The 21,810-nt window shown below is 39.6% G+C and overlaps 1 protein-coding gene across 18 annotated transcripts in view; it reads right to left on the minus strand.

The window, feature by feature from the left end:
* msi2b (musashi RNA-binding protein 2b) overlaps window positions 1-17,929 on the minus strand; it is a 293,043-nt gene extending 275,114 nt beyond the window's left edge. For all 18 annotated transcript variants that reach the window (XM_072446482.1, XM_072446479.1, XM_072446469.1 and 15 more), the window contains exons 1-5: window positions 17,725-17,929; window positions 17,369-17,409; window positions 16,994-17,075; window positions 16,173-16,257; window positions 4,164-4,205 (exon numbers count right to left, since the gene is read on the minus strand). In XM_072446482.1, the coding sequence (XP_072302583.1) occupies window positions 4,164-4,205; window positions 16,173-16,257; window positions 16,994-17,075; window positions 17,369-17,409; window positions 17,725-17,786 (312 nt within the window). In that variant the 5' untranslated portion in view covers window positions 17,787-17,929. The remainder of the gene's footprint in view (window positions 1-4,163; window positions 4,206-16,172; window positions 16,258-16,993; window positions 17,076-17,368; window positions 17,410-17,724) is intronic.
* Window positions 17,930-21,810: the final 3,881 nt, after the last annotated feature.

The raw sequence follows: 21,810 nt of genomic DNA on the forward strand, positions 1-21,810 counted from the left end.
AAAATGTGCATCCTAATGTCTCTATATGTTTATACATGTGTTTTGACGGGTCCAAAGCCACAGCTGTGTTCCCAATGCTAAATGCTCTTTTAAGGTGAGCCTGGCGGTGTGTGCCATTACTCTTTGTAATGTGTGTGCCGTGGCGCATTTCCTTCGTGTGTTTCCTTTGATCGTTGACACGTCTGGTTATCTCCCCTCTGTGCCCTTTGCCATTATTCCAGTGCAGATGGTCACAAAAAAGGTAGATTAGTCAAATCAAACGGGCACACGCGCCTCTAAAGACGACACCAAAGCCGATGTGAGCGGCACATGGTAATCGTTTTTTTACAAGATGCTAAACTGTTCCCTACCGCAATGTTCAATCTTTGATGTTTGGGCTTTATTTTAGGGCCATGAACACTTTTGGTTTAAATCAAAATATCAGGATGGCAAAGCTGTAGCAGACAAACATTTACCGCACTACTTTGCGGCGCAGTTGCTTTTATTTTACACTTGGAAAGATAAGATATAAAGCTTTTGGACAACCTATATTGGCTGAATAAAGATTTAAAGGATCCAAAATGTGGCTAAAATACCAGAAAAATGAAAAACCTTGAGGGTATGCCAAAGATGCGAAGGAGCTTGTGGGTACAAAAATATCAGCACTGTGTATGAATACAAGGCTGCAAGTATCTAACAAACAACCCTGACCCATTTGTTTTGATAAATGGAAATATGTCAAAACAACGCGTATCCACTTAAAGGTTTTCTGCAAAATGGAGATTTATTTAAGACGTATATAAAGTTAGTGATAAAGGCTCTCAAGTGCAACTCCAAATTAAAACAAGCCTCTGTTGTTTACCCCTATACATCAATGTTCTCTTTGACTCTCCTGTGCATTTTAATTTGGGCACTCGGGGCAGAGGAGCTAAGCCTGCCCTGGTTTTAAATACCTACAATATGCAAATCCCTTTAACAACTGTCTAATAGTCACATTTAAGGGAAACATCCACAAGGTTATCTGCTCCAGTGGTAGCTAATGAATATATGTTGCCGAGCGCCTGTCCCAGTACAGTGCCGTGTGTTTGGGGGCAGTGTCAGTTATGGCGGTGGATACAAGTTGTTTTTGCTGTGATCCTGTCGTTGCACCTTCACTTGTTTACAGTCAAATGTCCTCTGTGTTCACCTTCACTTCCTGTCTGTTTCAAGCACTGCTCTACGTGCTGCACATACTCTATACTAGGGCTGAGCAATATAGAGGAATTACTGTGGTACAAGCGAACGCAAGATCCATAATACGAGAAAATGAACGTATGAAAATAACAACACCGTGACCGGCCGTCACACATTATGTTTTTTTTTTTTTTTATCTGAATTCTTTTTTTGAAACATGTTTTTCTGGAGTTAATAATTAGGAATTTCTTAAATTACTGAATGAAAACTATACTAACATAGAAGTAAAACATATATTTATTTAATATTGCAATTGTTGTTTTGGAGATATGAAAAATTTGAATATCGAGGGTATAGTCTGTAATATATTATAAAAAATTACACCAAAAAAATTGCTTTTTAAAAATAAAATGATCAGAAACATCTAACGTAATGTTCCAGACAGGAGTATAAAGTTATATCTCTGCACTTGTCTTTTGCTGGACTTGAACCGCAACCAAGATTTACTGATATACATTTTAGAACATTCTTGCTACATTGTTCAAATATTGTCTGAATATCATTATCAAGATAATACAAAAAACATTTTGAGATGTACATTTTTGTCAATATCGCCCACCATTAATATTCTGAAGTATCATTTGGAAAAGAAAATACAACGTACGATCAGAGAACTTACAAAATTAAGAGCAAATGAAATGTATTCATGATCATTTGTAACATAATTCATCATTTGTCTTTGGTTGCATTTATGTAAATAATCACAATAATCAAGGGGGAAAAAACGCTTGTTTATACAATGCAGGTGATGCTTGTTTGCTAAAGCAGCCAATTAGACAATTAAAGACAATGATCAGAATGTGCATACCTAATGGCTTTGTTTATGTTTTGCTTTTGATTTGGGGAAAAAAGCAACAAAAATTAAGGGGAAAAATAGATTAAATTAAATATTTCACTGCACAACAATGTATATTTAGCCATGCACTGTTACCGAGGGGGGGGGGGGTCACTCTAGAGGTTACGGTACTGTAAATCGTGTGAAAATTAAAATCAACTTCTGATTGTCCGCGTGGCTGTGCTCTCCCAAAGCCCGGCCCTCGGCGCACCTGCCAAGACGCGCCGCTTCTAACAAGAATGGAGCCTATTCAACAGCTGCAGGAGCGGGCAGGCAGCAGACAGTGAGCGAACAAAAGGATGCAAAACAGAAGGGACTTTCTAAATGGGGGACTCAAAATGGGAATTCTTCTAAAGGTCTTAAATCAATTGCACATAAAGTACAAACCCAAGCAATGTTAATCTAACTGGCTTAATCCCATCGCTTTAAAATCCTTTATAATCCAGATTCAATGCAGCCATTTATTCCTCTCTAACAAGCTTTCCCTATAGCCATTTTATAAATCATTGGAAGACTGCCGCCGTGCCACAGATTCTGCTCTGGTGTCATTATAACATAGAATAATAAATCATAGCAAAGGTAGGATGTCAAACAGTACGGGAGCAGTTCAAAATATTGTGTTTCCTTTCAGGTAGCTGGCAGTACAACACCTGTTCAGGCAGCATAAGGAATGGCATCGCTAAGCAGGCTTTCTGTTCTCATGGAAAAAAAATTCAAAATCGGCAACATCATTTCATGTTTTATTTCACCTTGGTAGAGAACAAGCGCACGGTGAACTGATGTATTTGCTGTGGAAGGAAACGTGGAGGGAAAACGGCGACTTTTTCCCCAGCGTTGTGCCGATATCCTTAAGTCGCCGTGTGCTCTGGCTTTGAGGCTCTGCACTGCCAATTCCTCATTTGAAACCCGAACAACTCTTTAACAATGCCTTTCCCCCTGATCCAGTGGGAAGGAGAAAATCTATTATCGATTTCCACCTGGTTTAAAGGTAGAAAAAGCCCTGATAGCGGCCTGAATAGCGGGGCACTGTAGCCGCGCTCCAGCCTGCACATTAAACGCTGGGGGATGGTGAGAGAGGGCATGTCAACAAAGCCCTTGACTACAGCGGCCTGATATGTGCGCACTCCGAATATTTACTTGTCAATAGACGAGCTGAAGCCCAGTAATCAAGGCCGAAAGAATGCATGGGGAAGATAAGAGGGACAGTGCCACGCGATTTGATTTTTCTTTCTTATCATAATTATCCATTGTTTTGATGCTGATTGTGACCTTTTTTTATTATTTTTTTTTCACGAGGATGCACTACAATTAAAGACGTTCAAAATTACTTACTGCACAAGCAAACAGCTCAATAGAGTCGGTGGATTTGAGTTGTGCAGAAATCAAGTCTATGGCAGGCTAATGATCCACGTTTTAGCTAACAACACAGTGTCCCTTGTGATTGCGCGTTAGTGGATTTAGTGAACAACCTTCTACGAGAGGTCATGTTGTAAAAGTGTCGTGATGACGTATTCTTACATGATTTTTTTGGTCATTTTATTTTATTTTCTGTTGCCATCCATTCTCATTGACAGCAACCAATTTAGCGTCTCCGTTTCATCAATGTTATAGCTAAGCAAACTCACCACAACAGGGCTGAATATAACAATTATTTTACTAGTTGACTAGTCATTGTATTGTACATTGTCTGTGTTGTCAGAATAAAGCTTATATTATTTATTTATTTTTTAAACTGATTAGGGGTGCCACAATATAAAAAAACATAATTATCACAACAGATAAACATGGTCTAAACTACTCTACCAACATTACAACACATGTAGTAAAACATAAACCTAAAATTCTAATAATTTCCCAAATCCAAACATTAAACTTAGAATGAACCAAAACAGCTGTTTAAGATCTGATCTGAATCCAGCTCATCTTTCTGTCTGATACCAGTATAACATTAAACAAAACCACAACCATTCTTAATGTTGTCTTTGTTAGACTGAGCAGACCGTCCAGACAGACAAGTCCTTTTTATCAGCAGCGTGAACACACAAAATTAAGCGACGTAGTGACATTAGACATGATCATGTCCTCTGGACAGGGTAAGTGACCAATTTATTCTTACCTTAGGCTGGGCGCGACGAGGGAAGGCAACCTTAGGATCAATCTGGAAATTAAAAGAGAATAAGAATGCTGTGGTTAGTAAAAAAGCAGTAAAATATTTAAAGCCAAAGCCCAGAAACAATGCCGCTTGGTGATTCATATTAGCAGCAATAAACACTACGGTTTTCTTTGGGCAGCGACAGTGACAGACACAGTGATAGAAGGTTGCTGGATTTTCTGTGTTATCTAAAAACACATTTGCATTGAAGTGCTAAAAGAATTATTGTGATTGCAAGTTCAGGGCAAACTTCAGGAGCATTTCAGATGTGAACTGGAGCTGCTGCATTAGACGGGTGTGAAATCTCACATACATCTTAGGACTGAACTAAAGTCTCATTCATGGCTCAGCCATTTAAAACCACTGGAATCATGTTATAAAACCTGACATATGCATCAGTTTGTGAGTACTTGAGATATGAAACGATTGAACTATTGCAAACTAGCCTTATCATTCTGTTCTCAATAGCTCAAATCAAGCAATTAGGTAATCGCTACATAAATGGATAATTATTTACAGAAATTATGTGAAGTACAGTTTCTCTTTTAAAAAGAAAAGGCAAAAAAACACATTGCTTTCATCAGACTTTAAATATATTCATGTATGTGTTTGTGAATGGAGGTGGACAGTGTAAACGCTCGTTCCTCACATAGACATAGATATATTATCATTATATATAAATCGTGGCCATCTTAATTCCATTGTGCAGATATTAAAGGCTTATTTTAAGGTAATGAACACTCAATGATTGCTATTTTCTGGTCATTATCTACTAATGAAAATCCAATGAATTCCATCATCCATTTATGCAAATTTAAGCCTGTAAATCAAGACGCTACATCTTTAAATTTTGTGTTATCAAACCAGCTATCCAGCTTGTATTAATTGGTCTCATATTTTAGCTAAACACTGCTAAATACTCTTGTTATTATATTGTCACTGTCTCACATAACTACACTAAATTATTTACAGCAGAAAATTATCTTCAACTGATGGAGTTCACAGACATAACACTCAAAGCAGTGGACAGTGTCCTTCAATGAACAGGATATTAATTAGCTGTAATTACTGCGTGGTGATTAGACTTCAGGCCTAATATTAGTGTCACCAAATTGTCTGCTGCTGTGACCCGTATATTTGCAAAGAGGGCAGCACTTTGGAGTACAAAGTTGTGGAGCAGACAGAGCATGTGGCGGCGGGTGGAGTCACTGTTATTTTGGAGCGGGCCGGCTGATTGGATATGACAGGGAGAAAATGAGAGTCTGAGGCGGCTGACGTCTCCAGATATTGCCAAATAACCAGGAGGATGGGTCACATCAGCCTGTTCCTCCATCTTAGGCTTGTTATCTCATTATGGCCACTTCCCCTGCTTAATTCAGCTGACATGAAGGTATGAGGCGGCGGGGAGCATCAACCTTGCACTAACGTAACAATGACCGTTTCAAAAGCCATCGCCACTCAATAGTCTCCATCCTTTGAGACATAAAGGGGATTTTCAATTGATTAAATCTAAAGACCGTGTTCAATGCAAATAATGGCTTTGTTCACTTTTATGTGCATGTCTATATTTCATTGAATACTGGATGCATTGGTTACAGTGAGATTGCGAATAATATTCATCATAATCTGTCATGCAATATCGTAGAAGCCCTGGAGTCAATGCAAGGCACTCACACAGCCAGGTTTCATTGTTTATCTATTATCAAGGCATAAGATAATAGTCAATACACGAGAAGAGCTAAATGTTCTATCAATCCTATTATTTTGGAAATGTCACTCATTTGGAGGTGAAAAATGCCATATAGTTCACACCTGATGAACACAATAGAAGGGAAATGAGCAAATCCACCATCTGCACAGATCAATTAAGCCGATGAGAACGACTCAGTTTTAATGTGTTTGAAGGGAAACCAAATCACGTGCAATGTCATTGTCATCTTTGGTGGCAGTCTCACTTATTACTGTTATCCTCGGGAATCAGATCAAAATGAGAAATGAATTCAATAACACCTGGCTATGGCAACTCCGCTTGTAATGAATTTCATTTAAAGATTTGTTTTAGCACTTAGCCCCAGGCATAACCAATTCAAACTCAATTATTTTGTGCGCCCTATTTGAGCAAAGACAACACAATAGGTTTTGAATACCAACGCCCTGAGCTTGGTAACATATCTCACTGTTTAGCCCACGAAAAATGGACAAAAATCCAATTCACCATAAGCAGGAATCATGCAAGGTGTATATTTTCAAAACACATTAATTTATGTAGAGAATGGTGTTAAATTGGGGCCATGATAGAGCAGATTGCATAAATCACACTCGGAGCAAAGCCTCCAAATTAGGCAATGAGGACTTAGTAACCAATCCTTGTGAGAAATGCTGTAGCAGCACCTTTTTAGGTCACAACTTATGATGAATGACTCCTTTGAGAAATTTTGAAATGAGGCGGGAGGGGAGAGGTGCGATTGTTCTCTCTGTTTACATATTCATGCTCATGTGATTGTGCTGTGCTCAGAGCGGCTCTCCAGGCAAACAGCTGAAGGAGCTTTTCCACTTGATGAATGTACCTGGGAACACCAGATTATGTCCTCTCCGCTTCACCTGATACTTCCTTCCTGAAACATTTTGTTATGTAACGCACATACCATCAGGTCCGGGATCAGTCAAGCGACCCTTGCGGTGGCAGAGTTCTCGCTGTGAGTTGACATGTAGCCAATTGCAAATGCTAGTCCTGCTTTATCCCTGTCTAAAACTGTTGAGGGCTTTGGTCTCTACAGAGTGTTTGCTAAAGTGTTTAACTACAAGTACTACATTACATTTACTTTACAGGAACACTGTTGAAAAATATTGACAATCTGCAATGGTGACTAGGAATGTCACAGTAATAATCACATTGATTTTGCGATTAACGGCAAAAAGAAAGGAAACGTTGATATTTTATATTTTCTTGCAAATACTCCTGTAAGAGGAAAATGTGTTACAATTAACTTGCCTACCATTAAATACAGTAAATCATTTTGACAATAAAATATAATGGCCACAAATTGATTAAATAATATACATTTAAGCTTTTTGGCACCTTACTGTAGTAGTAAGTGAGATTAGTGAGATGAGCTCCATGGTAACGCTCAGGGGAGGGCACTTTCCTTTGGCTCACGTCAACAACAAACAGCTTTGTGACGTGTAAAAACAGGTAAGAAAACACTCTGGCACTTCCTGTCTCCTTTCTCTCTCTCCTCCATCTTTGAGCCCCAACCAGCAGTGCTGCCCCTCGCTCTGCCCCATGTAAACTCATGGAGCAGCGGCATTAAACAACTGTACTGACTGTAGGTCCACTCGCGATAGTGTGGACCTTCGTGTGTAACGGACCGGTCGTTCAGCGCATTTATCCACAGTCGCCTCGAGACATTTCTGAATAACCTACTGTAGCTATAAATACTTGCGATTGTTGAAGAACTGGTTAATCTTGACTTTCCTCATGGTGACGATCGCATGTAAAAATACAAACTCTTTGATCTATTTATTTTTTAAGGATTTTTTTGTCCGTGGTCCGCAGGCTTTATTGGACAGGACAGCTGAGCGTGAAATCGGGAGAGAAAAGGGAGGAGATGCGGTCAAATGCAGTAAACCACTCGACCACTAGGCAGCACTAAAAATGCTAATTTATTAAATCTATTTCCACATTAACAAGAAATGTAGAAGCTTATGCTATGCGTGTGTTTGAAATAAGAACTAAATCTGTTTTTGTACTAAAAAGGCTAACTGTTGTCTCATCCAGCTGTTGCACTACGCACTTTTTAAATCCTCTTTGGGAGTCCCTTTATCATAAAAACATCACAAGCTGTGCACACTAAAGTCTAAACCTTCATGTGAATAAACAAACTGCATGTGTTTGAATGAATGGCCGTTTGAACCTTGTGTTTTGTGTGGCACCAGATTAATTGACGGGGAAAGCACTACTAATACACAAACAAACAGTGGAATTTCCATCTCCACTCATCTCATTGATGTATGAAGTCCCTGCCACTGGGGAATGAAACAAAAAAAAATAGAAAGTTCTTTTTAAGTGATAATGTCTTTTGTTAAAGTCTTTGTTTGAGAAAGATTTAACACATGTTTTAAAAAAGACTCACAATGGGACTCCAGTCTTTTGTTGGATGATTTTACCGCCATCTGTTATCTACAACTGTCTGTAGAATGCACAAGGTCCTTTTCACCATCAATTTCATTTCTGTGCGCGTTATTGTGCCAGCCGCTTTTATGTACATCTGACTGGCAGCTTCTAATGCGCTGTTATTTGCAAAGGGCTCTGAAGCTACGACTTAAAACAATTACCTGTTATATTGTGGCTATCTCCATGAAAATCTTCCTCAATTCCACAGCCAAATTTGACAGTCAAAAACACTTCTCTCTTGGCAACAGCAAATGTACCCTTCAGCTCCTAATTATTAGCAGAAAAGCAAAAGGCACTCATTTGTAGACATGATAGCTACAATAAGTTTAGAGTAGAGGTGAAAGGTGGTAGGTAAAGTCTGGTAGAGATAAGACATAATAAAAATAAACTTGGGAGAACAAATATTGAACTGAACTTGAGTTTTACAGTTCATCACACTCAAAGAGGGCATTTTTCAGCTATGTGTGAATTAACCTATAACATTATGGAGATGGGGGGGTGTTAAATGTGTAAAATGAATTGCAAACGTGCAGAAATATCACCTTATAACCTTATATGAAAGTTTACAACATAACCCTATTTATTTTTGTAGCATTTTTTTAACTATAAACGATATACTCAATATTCAAATGTTGCATATCTTCAATACAACACTCAAAATATTATCTATATATCAATACATTGTCCAACTCTATATATAAATCATTATTTTACATTTTGTTCATTGTAAACTGCAATAATGATGTCAGAAAAAAAAGAAACAGGACCATTGAAGGTGGATTTTCATTTACGTGTTTTTATTGTTGAAAAAAGACCATGTGTGCTGCCCGGTGGTGGAGCGGTTAAAGCGGCAGCACTTATGCCAGGCGCCACATGCAGCCAGCCACAGTGTTGTGAGTTCAAATCCCGGCTCTAATAATTTACTGCAAGTCTTCCCTTCTCTCTCGTCCCCATTTCACGCTCAGCTGTCCTGTCTAATAAAGCCGACGGGCCAAATAACCGTTGAAAAGCGAAAGGAAAAAAGGCCACGTGGCATTTTTGAACCCTACAAATATGACCCGGAGTCTGAATGTTTTGGTGGATAATTGCGAGTAAGTGAGTGAAAACGAATGAGAAAGCCGGGCAATACAGGATTACTCACAAACGCATGAATCAATCAAATTACAACATAATATATAATACCTAATGATGAGGAACCACTGTGCAAATGTATCTAAAAGCTCATTCGATTTATTTCCCCATTATACGAGGACATTTTAGCATATTTCTGATTGCACAAATATCCTCTGATATCGCTAACATAAGGACAAAATGTATTGAGATGGTGTATATTTCAACGTTCTTTTAGGTAATTCAATCATTCCCTCTTCTATGTGTTTGTGTTTACACTATCCAGTTTCCATTAAAGCTAATCTGTCATACAAATCAGTGAGGTCAGAGATATGAAGGTCTCTTTCCTCATCCCCCTCGTTATTTGCTCACCTTATAGCCTCTTTGCATCACCCCATATAACCAGATTGCTCCAATCAGCGGCAGTGGTTATCACACTATCACTTTCAATGCACCTTTGTGGTATGACGCAACCCGATCCGACGCACAATAGAAGAAGATATCCTTAAGACATCATAGGAGCCGGCTATGTCAGGGTAATAAATGAGAACAGACCGAGGAGGAATCCCCTGCACACACCCGCCATCTTTTATCTTTCACAGCCTTTTGACTACGGGGTCTCGGAGGGCCGCTCCTGGATGCCACTGTGGGGGAGCAGGGCAAGAAAAATAGACGATATCTCAAGTTCAGATCTTGCAAAAAAAAGATATTATATATTAATTTGACTCCAGGGAAAGGTTTCTCTAAAGATATGTCTTGTTTGAATGTTTGGTGTTAAAAGTTTAAGGGGGGGAAAGGCGTTATCAAAGCGCGCTGTAATTTGGGTCCGCAGGTGTGTGGCGGTGATACAACTGCAACGAAATTAGAACATAAATGTTTGATATCGGTGCTGTCAATCGTGACCAGTGTTTGCCCTGGAATAGAATATCTAAACACCCATAATGAAATTTTTAACAATGTCACGCCTCACATTTTTCTGCTCATGGTTGATGTCCAAAATGCCATTTACAGAATAATCCAGATTCTTTCTCGTGTGAAGGATGCTACATAGCTGCCATACTATCAGATGTGCACCGTGTTCTGAGCGGAGACGGCAGAAACTAATAATGCCGTCAGCCATAATTAACTGAGGAAGATGAAGTACGTGCTATATTTAAAAAAGGGCAAGCCAAAGTAAATCTGATACTACAAGTTCACGTTCGTCACCTACAGCTGCCCGCCATTTCTTTACCTGAGGCTGTTTCCTGTCTCCTCTGAATCGTCAAAACATGTCTGCCTGGGTTATTATAGATTAAGTTTACAATTTAACATCATAATAATATTGACTATACTGGACTGGACCAGGCAGGCCAAGATAATTACTGTATCGACTTATCGTTCAATGAATAATCAGTGAAACAATATATTTTGGGGGACATTATTCATTGTGGATATATCTTATTTTTCCTCTCTACTACAATAAGATCTAAGCTGTAGACGGTTTCATAAAAAAGTTGTATGACTCACTATAGATAAAGAATTACAAGGTGTTTCATTCTGCTGTGTATTTATCGCAACTTGGTTTTTTGGTACATTTAGACATAAAACACACATTATGAAGGTCTCTTTCCTCATCCCTGGGTCAGAGATAAAACTGGCTTTTATCTCTGACCCAGGAGATTTGTTTCATTGTAATTTATTGCATGTAATACTTGAATAACTTGTGTTATTGTTGTGTGTTGTTTATATATTTGCATTGTGATTGCTCTTTGTTTATTCTGTTTTGTTTACAGCATGTTGATCAACTGTAAGTGCTGTATGAATAAAGTTGGTATGGTATTTAGAACATCATTTGTGGGGATAAGATAAACGAGAGACTATGTCGGTGGATCAAATTCATTTCTAAATCGTTGTTTACCGTCTATAAGTTCTTCAGCGGCTTCAACATTTATTATTTTGACAGGCTTAGAATAGTCACGGTAAGAAACCTTGATAAAGTCATTTGTTTATCAAGGTAATTATGCTCCTTCTAAAGTAGCTCAACTAGTAAGCATGTTACGTCGCTTTAATTGTTTTAAAAAGCTTTATTCATCCAGGTAGGTTGATTATAACAAGGACCTGGTCTTAAAATTATGTGCTGTTTTTACCTTGCTGTAGACATTCTAAAGTTAAAATAATATCAGACTGTAATAGATACCTTCATGTTAAAACGCTAAAAGCTTAAATAATGCCAAAATCAACAAAGAAAGAAATGTGCAAATTCTCAAATTGTAAAGTTCAATTTACCTTAACTTCATAGTTTTTTCCCCTGTAACTTTGAGAAAAAGTGAATGAGTCATTTACTTGACGATGCACCTTGTTGTGTTTTCGTAAATGCAATCCGATCATGTCTTCTAATCTCCCTATCATACCTCTACTTTGAAGCATCTCAGGGAACAGATGCTCGGAGTCGCATATTTCATCAAAACTGAACAAAGCATGGTGAAAGTGGTAAATATGTTGTGAATTAGCAGCATGTGCGTTTGGAAGCCCCGGGCTGTGCTTCTCCATATGTCTCATTCACAGTCATCCCCCATCACTGTTTTCATAACTGGACACAGACGCAGGCAAAAGAGAAATATATCTGACACATACAGCCCTTTGTCTGTGGCAAAATATGTGAAAGGATTATCCCAAACTGTTTTGTTTCAAAGTACACTATGTAACCTTTCTGGTCGAGATGTTATTGATTTGCCCGGAATGTTCCACAATTAGGGATGTGAAGACTGTTCGGTTATTCCATAAATTCAGGTTACCATATAATCATAAGAAGTTAAAACAAAAAAAAGAAAATTACAAGGGACAATTTTAGAAGAACAAATTCAGTCCTTTTTAATTCCATCTATTGTGTAAAAAACAGAAAGATTAATTTCATAAAGCTGGTCACAAACTTGAGGAATAGTAAGGTGTTTTTGGAATGAAAGAAAATTAAAGATTTAATTGTTTGGTCGTGCGCTCAGTTATAATTGATATAAATTGCTATGTTTTTTCTTACAATAATTGTACGCACAAATTTGATATAATGACATATGTTGTTGTTGTTGTTGTTGTTGTTGTTGTTGTTGTTGTTTTTAATGGTGGTTGGCAGCTAACTGAAAAGGTGTATTTACCGCCAACTACTGTAGTTGTACATCTTGAAAGTCTGCGTTTTACGTTTTTGTTTTTTAATTTTTTTAAAGGAGAGAAAGAGTGATATCATGACATTCCTATCCACAATATCGTATTAAACTTGTCTATAGCCGTGGAGACAAGCAGGCGACACCATCAGACCAACTTACAGGCCAGATCTGTGGATAGGCGCCCCCTCGCAGTATAACACATGTTTTTCAAGGTATTTCTTATGGAAACTAAAAAACCTCTTAATAAACAATGGACAAGTTGTTCCTAGCAAAGCAATGACATCTCCATGACGACAAGTAGACAGACCCCCCCCACTAGAAAAGTTACACAGTGCTCTTTTAAGCTATATTTGTTTGTCGCTTGTCAAATGACAAAGTGGCTAGGTGTCATTTTACACTTCCTTCCATTCATTTGCATTGACAAAAGGTCAGTGAGGACAGCAGCAAGGACTCGATTCAGACATACAGCGCTAGTACCAAGCTTTATCACCCCAACATCTGCTAATACATCCATATTTCTATGACGTTCTTATTCTTGCCATGACTGCCAAGCAACTTTGTTATAGATATGAGAGATCCTAACTCAATCTTGATGGTGGGAACGCAGAGATATACAGCGGCGGCACCACAGACAGGGCCCAGTGACTAATGGTCAAAATGACACCGGAGACAGCTGCATACAGTTTTTTTTTCTGCTCACTGGATAAACAGCGACACATAAGCAGCTGGGATGTATCTGTGAATCTATATGACTCATCTAATTAGTGCACATAGAATATAATCTACTATCAAAGTCATGTGAGCTAAGATGTTGCGCAAAGAGGCATTGACATTATTGCGGTTTACCATTTTTTGAGGGTTAAACTGCACGATATTCACATTTTTTATTACTCGACTTGATACATACACTATACACACCTATTCTTATTATAAGGTAGATTAGTAGTTTAGTTTGTGATGCATTTGTATAGCTGTTTTTGTGATTATCAAAATGATAAAATACTGATAGTGATAAAATTTCAAAGTGAAATACTGATAATGTACTTTAAACCACACATTTATCTAAATCATTTCTCTTCCGTTCTCACTGTTGCAGTACTAACTGAAAGTAACTGACTTTATTCTCTCCATGTAAACATATTGTCAGCAAAGATGTCCAAAAGTAACTGTGAAAACGCTTTTAATAGAAAAAGCATCAAGAAAAACTCAGAAGAAAAGAGCAAAATAATTGCATTGCTTGTCTCTAGTGGCATAACAGTAAGTCCCAAACATTTTTAGTTAAATATTTTGTGAGTGTGCACCGAGGCAAAAAACAAAAAAAAACAAGTCAACATAAATCCTCAATATGTAACTATTCAGCCCTGAAAACAAGTTTTAATTCATTGACCAGCAACAACAAAGACGGGAAAGTTGCTCTGGAGATGTATAAGGAGAAGGTCGCTGGGTTAAATCTTCAGAAGGACTTAATAGAGTAATAAGAAAATATATCAGTTTAACTCTTCGCACTGTTACCGACGCGCCCTTAGGCAAGACAGTAAACCCAACAGCTCGTCCACTTATCAGGCATCAGACGGAGACGTGGACGGCTTAGGCCTGTTGCGCTTTATGCGGCCCCTCTGCCTCGCGCGTCTCCCCCACGACCTTTGCTGTAAATATATATATATAGGCAGCGCTGTCAGGGCTGTCAGGGATAGTCATTCAGAACGTCAGCCGCGCGCTTTCAAACTCCTCCAGATTTCGGCGTCGAGTATTTGTATTGCCACGTCTTCAAACATTTTCCTTAACCCCCTTCTAGATACTGCCCTCCAAAGATTTGTATGGGTTTTGCAACGCCGTCAATCTCTTTTTTTTTGTCAGCATTCACGTTCTAGTCTAAAAACAGCAGAGCCAGGCGTGATGGATAAGAAAGGATCTGCTAAAGACGAAATAGGAACAAATGAACAAACTTTTAAGGCATGGAATTGCCTCAAATGATTAACGTGGGCTCTTAACGTGACTGTCCATTTTAACACCGCCATAATATGGACAACAACAGCTTTTGTAGAGAATTATGACGTGCCATTTTAAGGTTAATTGTACCATTAGACTAGTTTATAAGACTATGTGGAAATGTGTTATGTCGTGAATACAAAATGCACGGCTCTAGTCACTTCACTGACCCGTCCAAAAAAACTCGGAGGCCCAAAAACAAGAGCGTTTCAAGCAGCCGCATTACTCACAACTCTGCACACGCGAGGTTTAAAGAGCTGGATGGAATAGAAAGGTGTGCGCGCGGCCACAAGTGTTCCAGAGCTGTGTGCCAATCACAACCGACAAAAACCCGACAAAACATCACTTAACTGTTACGTATATTGACAGAGAAGTGCTGCCTGTGATGGGATGGCAAATTTAGCAGTTCCAATATTGACATCAGTATCAGGTATCGGTAATGCTCATTTCATATTTGGCACGGATGTTTTTCCCAGTTTGTCGTCAGTGCATCAGATTTGTCTTTTTGAACAGACAATTGACGAGTAAAATTGGAAATAGAAGAGTATGTTTACACGGTAATCTATTTATTTTCTTTTAGACTGGCTCTTGAGAGGCATCATCTCTTTGTCAATAGAGTCATGCAACAAACTGTTTTACATCCCGGAGAGATGTTGTTATGTTTACAAATGTGAGCAGTGAAATGGTGAACTTAACTACGACATAACGACTTTACTATAACCTACATTAATTACTGGGCTTCAATATTGATATCGGGAAATATCGGCTGTTGTATCAGCTCAAAACATTCACCAGTTGTTTTCACTCACTATAACTACTCCAGATTCAAATAACTGGGTGTTTCTAAAAATCCCTGACAAATGTAATACTAGCTGAAACCGATCAAATCCATCACTACAGAGCAGCCTGTTTAATTATGTATCAACTGACAAATTTCAAGAGGCAATGGATTTACTGGAGTTTTTTGTTCTTTTTTAATAAATGAGAATAGTCAGTGCGGGAATGAATTGAAACTAAAACTTCCGCACGTTCGGCTAATACGTGAGCGATATACTACGTCACAGTATTATAACTACCCTGATAAGATTGGGAGCTGTATTAAAGCTGTGATAAAAACTGGCTTGGCTGGAGGAATGCCTTTTTAGAAATGTGAAAATAATAGTGTAAACCAGCGCCAGTGCACGGTATACTGCCTACAGTGCAACTCTGACGGCGGCTCGGCGGGATAGTCCTGAGACAGCACGCCCTTCGCTGTTACATGAGATATGCACACCCAGAACATGTGGCCGCAGCAGAAAAAGGGGGCGTGCCGTCCTCATTCATCTCGACAAGTGAAAGTGAACGCGTGCAATATTTACCCTGCAGTTGTGTTTTATTGCTAAGCTTAGTGTTGAAAGCTCCATCATCGCTGTGACGCCTGACCTTGATGCAAACATCCTCTTTTAACCCAAGAGGTGTTTCCCTACATTGCCCTCAGCAACAAACGAGCAACGCTGTTATGACAGAGGGCAAACTATAGCCATAACATATTAGCCATAATCATAAAAAGTAGAATGGACTCACCGTCTTCGAGTCTAATTCATGGTGTTGTTGCGCTAGGACTTTATCTACGCTGGCAGCGTCTGTAAACGTAACAAACCCAAATCCTCTGCAAGACACAAAAACAAAAACAATGTTAGAGCGTAGAACAGAAAATAAAATGTTACACAAAAAAAGGGAACAATAATTCATAGATAAATAATTATGGAATCTGAATTAACAACGCAACTTTGTGAGAGTAAAACGTCAACAACATTCAAATGAAATAAAACGTCTCCATTACAACGTGAGGTGCACTTTTGAATAATGTCAGCGATAGAAGTACCGAGTTGAGCAATTTTATGTGACAGCAGAGTTTGATAAAGGTCGCGAAGTTCAGTCAAACAGTGAAATGTTACTTGCCGCTTTTGAACGGCGCAGCAGCAAGTAAAACACTGCATGACCTTATTACTCTTCTACTGTTTCTTGATACATTCTGTCTAATCCAGATTACGTAGTCCTGGGGCACATTTTGGGAAGTACAAGCGGCGCGACACATCTGAGCATTCTTCCCCCGCGCCAGGACGTGAGACGACACCAGACCCGCGCCGTGGTGCAGTCACAAAGTCAATGTCAAATTGCATTGGGCCGCGGCTTTACAGCAGAGAGAGCGTTTAGGCTTATCTGGCTCGCAGAGAAAACACACGCAGGCGCGCGCGCGGGCACACGCAGGGACACACTGGCACACGCGCGCACGGGCACGCACGCGGGCACACGCGGACACAGCCGCGCACGCGCCAGGATTAATACAAGACAAAGTAAGCGATATGGCCGCATGCACTGTCAAGGAAAAGTAGTGGCTTTACCTTGAGCGTTTTGTCGTGGGGTCTCTCATCACCATACATTCTCTTATTTCTCCGAATTTACTAAAATAGTCTCTAAGGCTGTCTGTGGAGAGAGAAAAGATGTCGGGTTATTTGACAGGGAAACATTTGAGCGCGGTGTTGTCACAGTATTTGAAAGAACAGCCCGCGATGCGCATAGGGGTCGAATAGAGGACTTCAGATGGACGGAGATCAGAAATAACAAGGCGCGCGCACACACCAGTGAGACATCCCATACAGTACACTCGTGCACATTCGCACACGGACCACCACGGCACCCACAGCACCCACGGCGAGCACCCAGTCACAGCGGCGGACCGCCTGTGTACGCGGGGGGAAAGAGAATAACAGTCTTACCTGGTGAGGTTTGCCAGCTGAGGCCACCGATAAACATTTTACTGTAAGCAGAAAACACAACAGAAGTGAGTCCAGATGTCAGTTCGGCCATTTTGACGACTAACTACTTCTAAAAGCGACCTTAAAGGATAAAGGAAGACTATGAAAACACATTCGCGCTAAGTAATTCTGCTCCGTCTACATAAAAGGGGGAGGCTACTCTCGCCACGAAGCAGAGCTCTCTCCAAACTGCAGCCGAAACAGACCCGTGCACGGTACAAGTGCGTACTGTGGGGACGCGGCAGGCGAAGTCCTCTCCAAGATGTTGTAACGTGAATAAATCCTACCTTAAGTGCACATTTAGAAAGATTCCTTACCCCGGGTCATGTTGTGAATCGTTTAGGCTTCCGGATGTGGCTTGACTCCCGTCTCCTTCCATATCTATTCCAAACTATAGGCTGGGACTACAGTAACAGTGACAGACACACACAGATACGGCAGGAGATATGCAAAGCCCCGCTATGAGAATATTACTGAGCCGGGAATGAAAGCGTCACACGTGGGATCAGCTCAGCCCCTGCTCCCTCCTCCCGCGCGCTGCACGCGCTACCTTGGGCCGGAGGGGGCGGAGCCTGCCGCTGTCACCTAACCAATCCAATTGACGTCAATTCAGACAATCTGCAAACGCGATCCTCCGATTTGTCATTTAATTAAGCATTAAGACGCTACAGTTGAACAGGGCTCGCGTTGTGTCGCTTTTAAATGTTAGGAAAAGTAACACGTTAAAAAAATGGCATTCTACCATGACTATAGTCTACTATTGCATAGTACTTCCTGCTATATTACACCTTATAATAGGCACTGCCTTATATGTTCCTTGCAATTAACTTTCCTCCGCAGTAAAATATAGTTCCCCTAGACAGCAGCAAGAAGAAGGGCACTTTGAGATGCCTAATTACGTAAATTAACTCAATTACTATTGCTCACAGGTGTTGTTATTTAGGGAATAAACAATTACAGATGCTTTGAGCAGAATGTTAAAATATTTAGCAACATATCCATCAAAATTATTCATCTAGAAACACAAGTTGGAGTACTTTTTGAGCTGGTTATAGTTTAGTTACAAAAATATAGTCTAATTTATGACAATACATGTTATGAAAACCCTCCAGAGAATAAATAACTTACCCAATAAAAGCATGTTTTATTACCAATCAATACACACAAAATATGATATTACACAGAATATACCTTCACTGTCTCTCAGTGGATAAAACAGGTTCATCTCTGACCTGAAAACGTAATATTCATTTCAAAGGTTCACGGTGAATTTTCCTTTAATAATCAATACAGTAAGACCTCATACATGCAGCTATAATTATAGCAAGCTGTCTGTAGCCTCTTGTGACCCTGCGGAACAGCATGAATATGATGTGAGTTCGATTTCTGACCCGTAGGCTTTATTAGACAGAAGAGGACAGTTTGAGATCAGGGATGAGAGAGCGGGGAGGACATGCAGCAAATTGTCAGAGTCGGGAATTGAACTCACGATACTGTGGCCGGCTGCACTTGGAGCCTGGCATACGTGTGCTGTGTTACAAATTTTTTTATTTATTTTTTTAATGAAGAGAGAGAGAGAGAGAGAGAGAAAAAAAAATCAACTTTATAGTAAGGGCAGATTATACTGTCAAAACCCTGCATGAATAAATCTCACATCTCGCCATAATGCACCTGAAATAGCTTGCCATTTTGTGCATAAATGGAGTTTTTGATCTAACACAGCAATATTTGTGTGATTTGCTTGCAAGTAGAAGTGAGATTCAGTTCTGAGTGTTCTGGGCACTACTACAGGGAATTTCTTATCTACTTTGGCAGCATGTTTCTGAAACAATGCCTTAGATAAAGCCCGAAAAACAACACTTTTGACAGCTCCAACAGTAACGATGGAGACAATGTCATTAGTTAGGGGACACTCCACATTGCAGAGGCTGTAGCAGCTACATTCCCCTAAAGGAAGGCACACATTTGAATAGAGAAATCCCCTCTTTGAGCGAGCACTGGTCATGCATGTGCGTATGAAATTACACTGTGAAAAACGCATCCATCTCGCCTGTTGCCCAAAGTAAGCAAGAGATAGAGATCAGGGGGCTTATAAACTGATGAAAAAGCCCAAAGGAACGGCACACTTTAAAGGCAATCACAAGGTGTGCTAGAAGAAATCACAGTGGATTTAACACATGACGAGTGAGCCGGGTTTACGCACAAATAAAAACACCCTGCGTTCCATGCCGTAAATTCAAATTATTCTGTTTTTTTTTGTTTTGTTTTTGTCTCTTTTGAACATTGCTATCACAAACCTCTCCATTCCGTTGTGTTATATCAGGGAGAGAGAAAAGTCAAGTGTGACATTTTACAATATGTGATCAAGGGTTCCAAACTAGAATAGCACCCACAGCAAACCTTATATATTCTGTGTTTTTTCTATCTTTAGACGAACTAAGACAGCAACATGTATGGATTTTTAAATTGAGTGCTGTTCCTGCCTAATCTGTGCAGCCACCACTCCTAGATAAAAGTGTCGAAAATGCTTTATCCCTTTGAAAGGTTCACCAACAGATGTGTTTTCTTTTGCAGAAAGGAGAGGAATAACATTACCAAATACTGTTTGCGTGCATGTGCAAGCTTCCAACGACAATGAAAAGAAGCCAAGAGATTTCTAAAAGATCATTTAAGTAGTATCAATGCAACTTTGCAACGTATTTGCTGTCAGAATCAAAAAGATGAGCAGCGCGTCAATAGAAAGTAAACTTGTGCATGCAGAAAGGATTTTGTAACTAACCAGGGCCTTTGCATGAAAAACTGGAGGATTTGTGGAGGGATTGAGCAGCAAGAGAAATAAAATTGATAGCGTGTGAAAGAGCTGAAGGGGGAAAGAGAAAGTGAGAGAAGTGTGTTATGAGATGCTGGTGTTTTGAGAAGCAAAAGAAGCATCCTGTTTCCTGTTGCAGTAATCATTTTACAGCCTCCCAATCTTCACTTGACCTTGGAGAAATTGTTCTTGGATCACACGTAACCCCTTTTTCTCAACACACAATTTCCTTCATATTATCTCCGCAAGAGCCGCAATAGTCTGTAGGTAGAGGCTGTCGTTCAGGGCTTTAACTCTTAAAATGCCAGCTGTGGAAAGTTACTATCAAAGAAGCAGTAACTTTTTGGGCTTGTCTACATGCCCGGAATGTTCCACTGTTTGGCATTTATCGTAACCAGCTCCATGGAGACAGACAGGGGACGCCACCAGGTCAAGTTACTGGTCAGCTCTGTGGTGAGGCCATTCCACTCACAGTAGGTGTTTTTGCAGCAAAAAAAAACCCTGTTATTAAGTAAATAAAGCAACAGCATCTCTTTGGAGTCCCTTGTTGTTGCTGGTGCTATATTGAGTTGGGAGAGTATTGAGTTGGTGCTGTTGAATGATTTATTCATGTGGTAGTGTATTATGTATATTATTGGGTCTTTTCAGTAATGGTAATGGTCCAAACAAAGAATGCTTTACTTTTTGTAGATTTGGTGTACAGTACATCCTTCAACTTTGTGGGATATTTTTTCCCAAGTAACTTGACTTGTCCTATATCCTGAGATCTGAAGTATCCTCTCTTGAATAGACCATAAATTGGCACTTTTCCCTTTTGTCCATATTACTGTGAAGATTATAATTCCTTAGAGGGGCCTCTAGATATGTACAAATTGTCTCCCTCTAGTGTCCTCATTCTCTTGTGCTCTGTCAGTGCTGGTGATAGCGCCGACCACTGCCTGGATAGAACCGGGCCAAAACATGCATAATTGACCGTCCTATTTCAGGAATTAGTCAGGGCCCAAACCTGCACCTGCTGCTCCTATCATATATTTCCCTTTGCAGTTTTCCTGTACATCAATATAACATTATAAGAAAGGTGATGAGGATTATTTTAATAAATAGAATACTTGTTCTCCCGTGTATTTCCCCAGAGTGGCTGTGTTAAAAGCTTGTTGACTGATGGTAATAAGCAAGAGAGGGGAGAATGTGTGTTTGAAGTCAGGGTATAAAGATGTTCTGGTGATGAGTGGTTTCTATTCCATTATGGTGCTGTAACAACACAGATGAGTTAATTAAGCTGAGCCAGAGGCGAAGCACCAACATTAACAGGTGGAAAGGCCATTCACGCTCAAACATTCAAACTATTACAGTTTTAAAGACTTGCTTTCTGGCAGAAGTTCAAATTCTTTCATTTAAAATAATGGTATTTGACAGGTGGTTCACCTGGATATACTGAGTTAAATTTACAGACCAATTTGCTTACATATATCTTTTTATCTTTAAGTTAAGGGATAGCTGTTTGTTATTTGAGTACAATAACTGTTCAAGAAAATATTGACCAACTCCAACAGACTTTGAGCAATTTACCCTTAGGGCTTTAAAGAAAGTTTGG

This window comes from Eucyclogobius newberryi, unplaced genomic scaffold, assembly GCF_026437365.1.
Source record: "Eucyclogobius newberryi isolate DKJ021-1_F unplaced genomic scaffold, fEucNew1.0.hap1 SCAF_15, whole genome shotgun sequence".
Classification (NCBI taxonomy): Eukaryota; Metazoa; Chordata; class Actinopteri; order Gobiiformes; family Gobiidae; genus Eucyclogobius; species Eucyclogobius newberryi.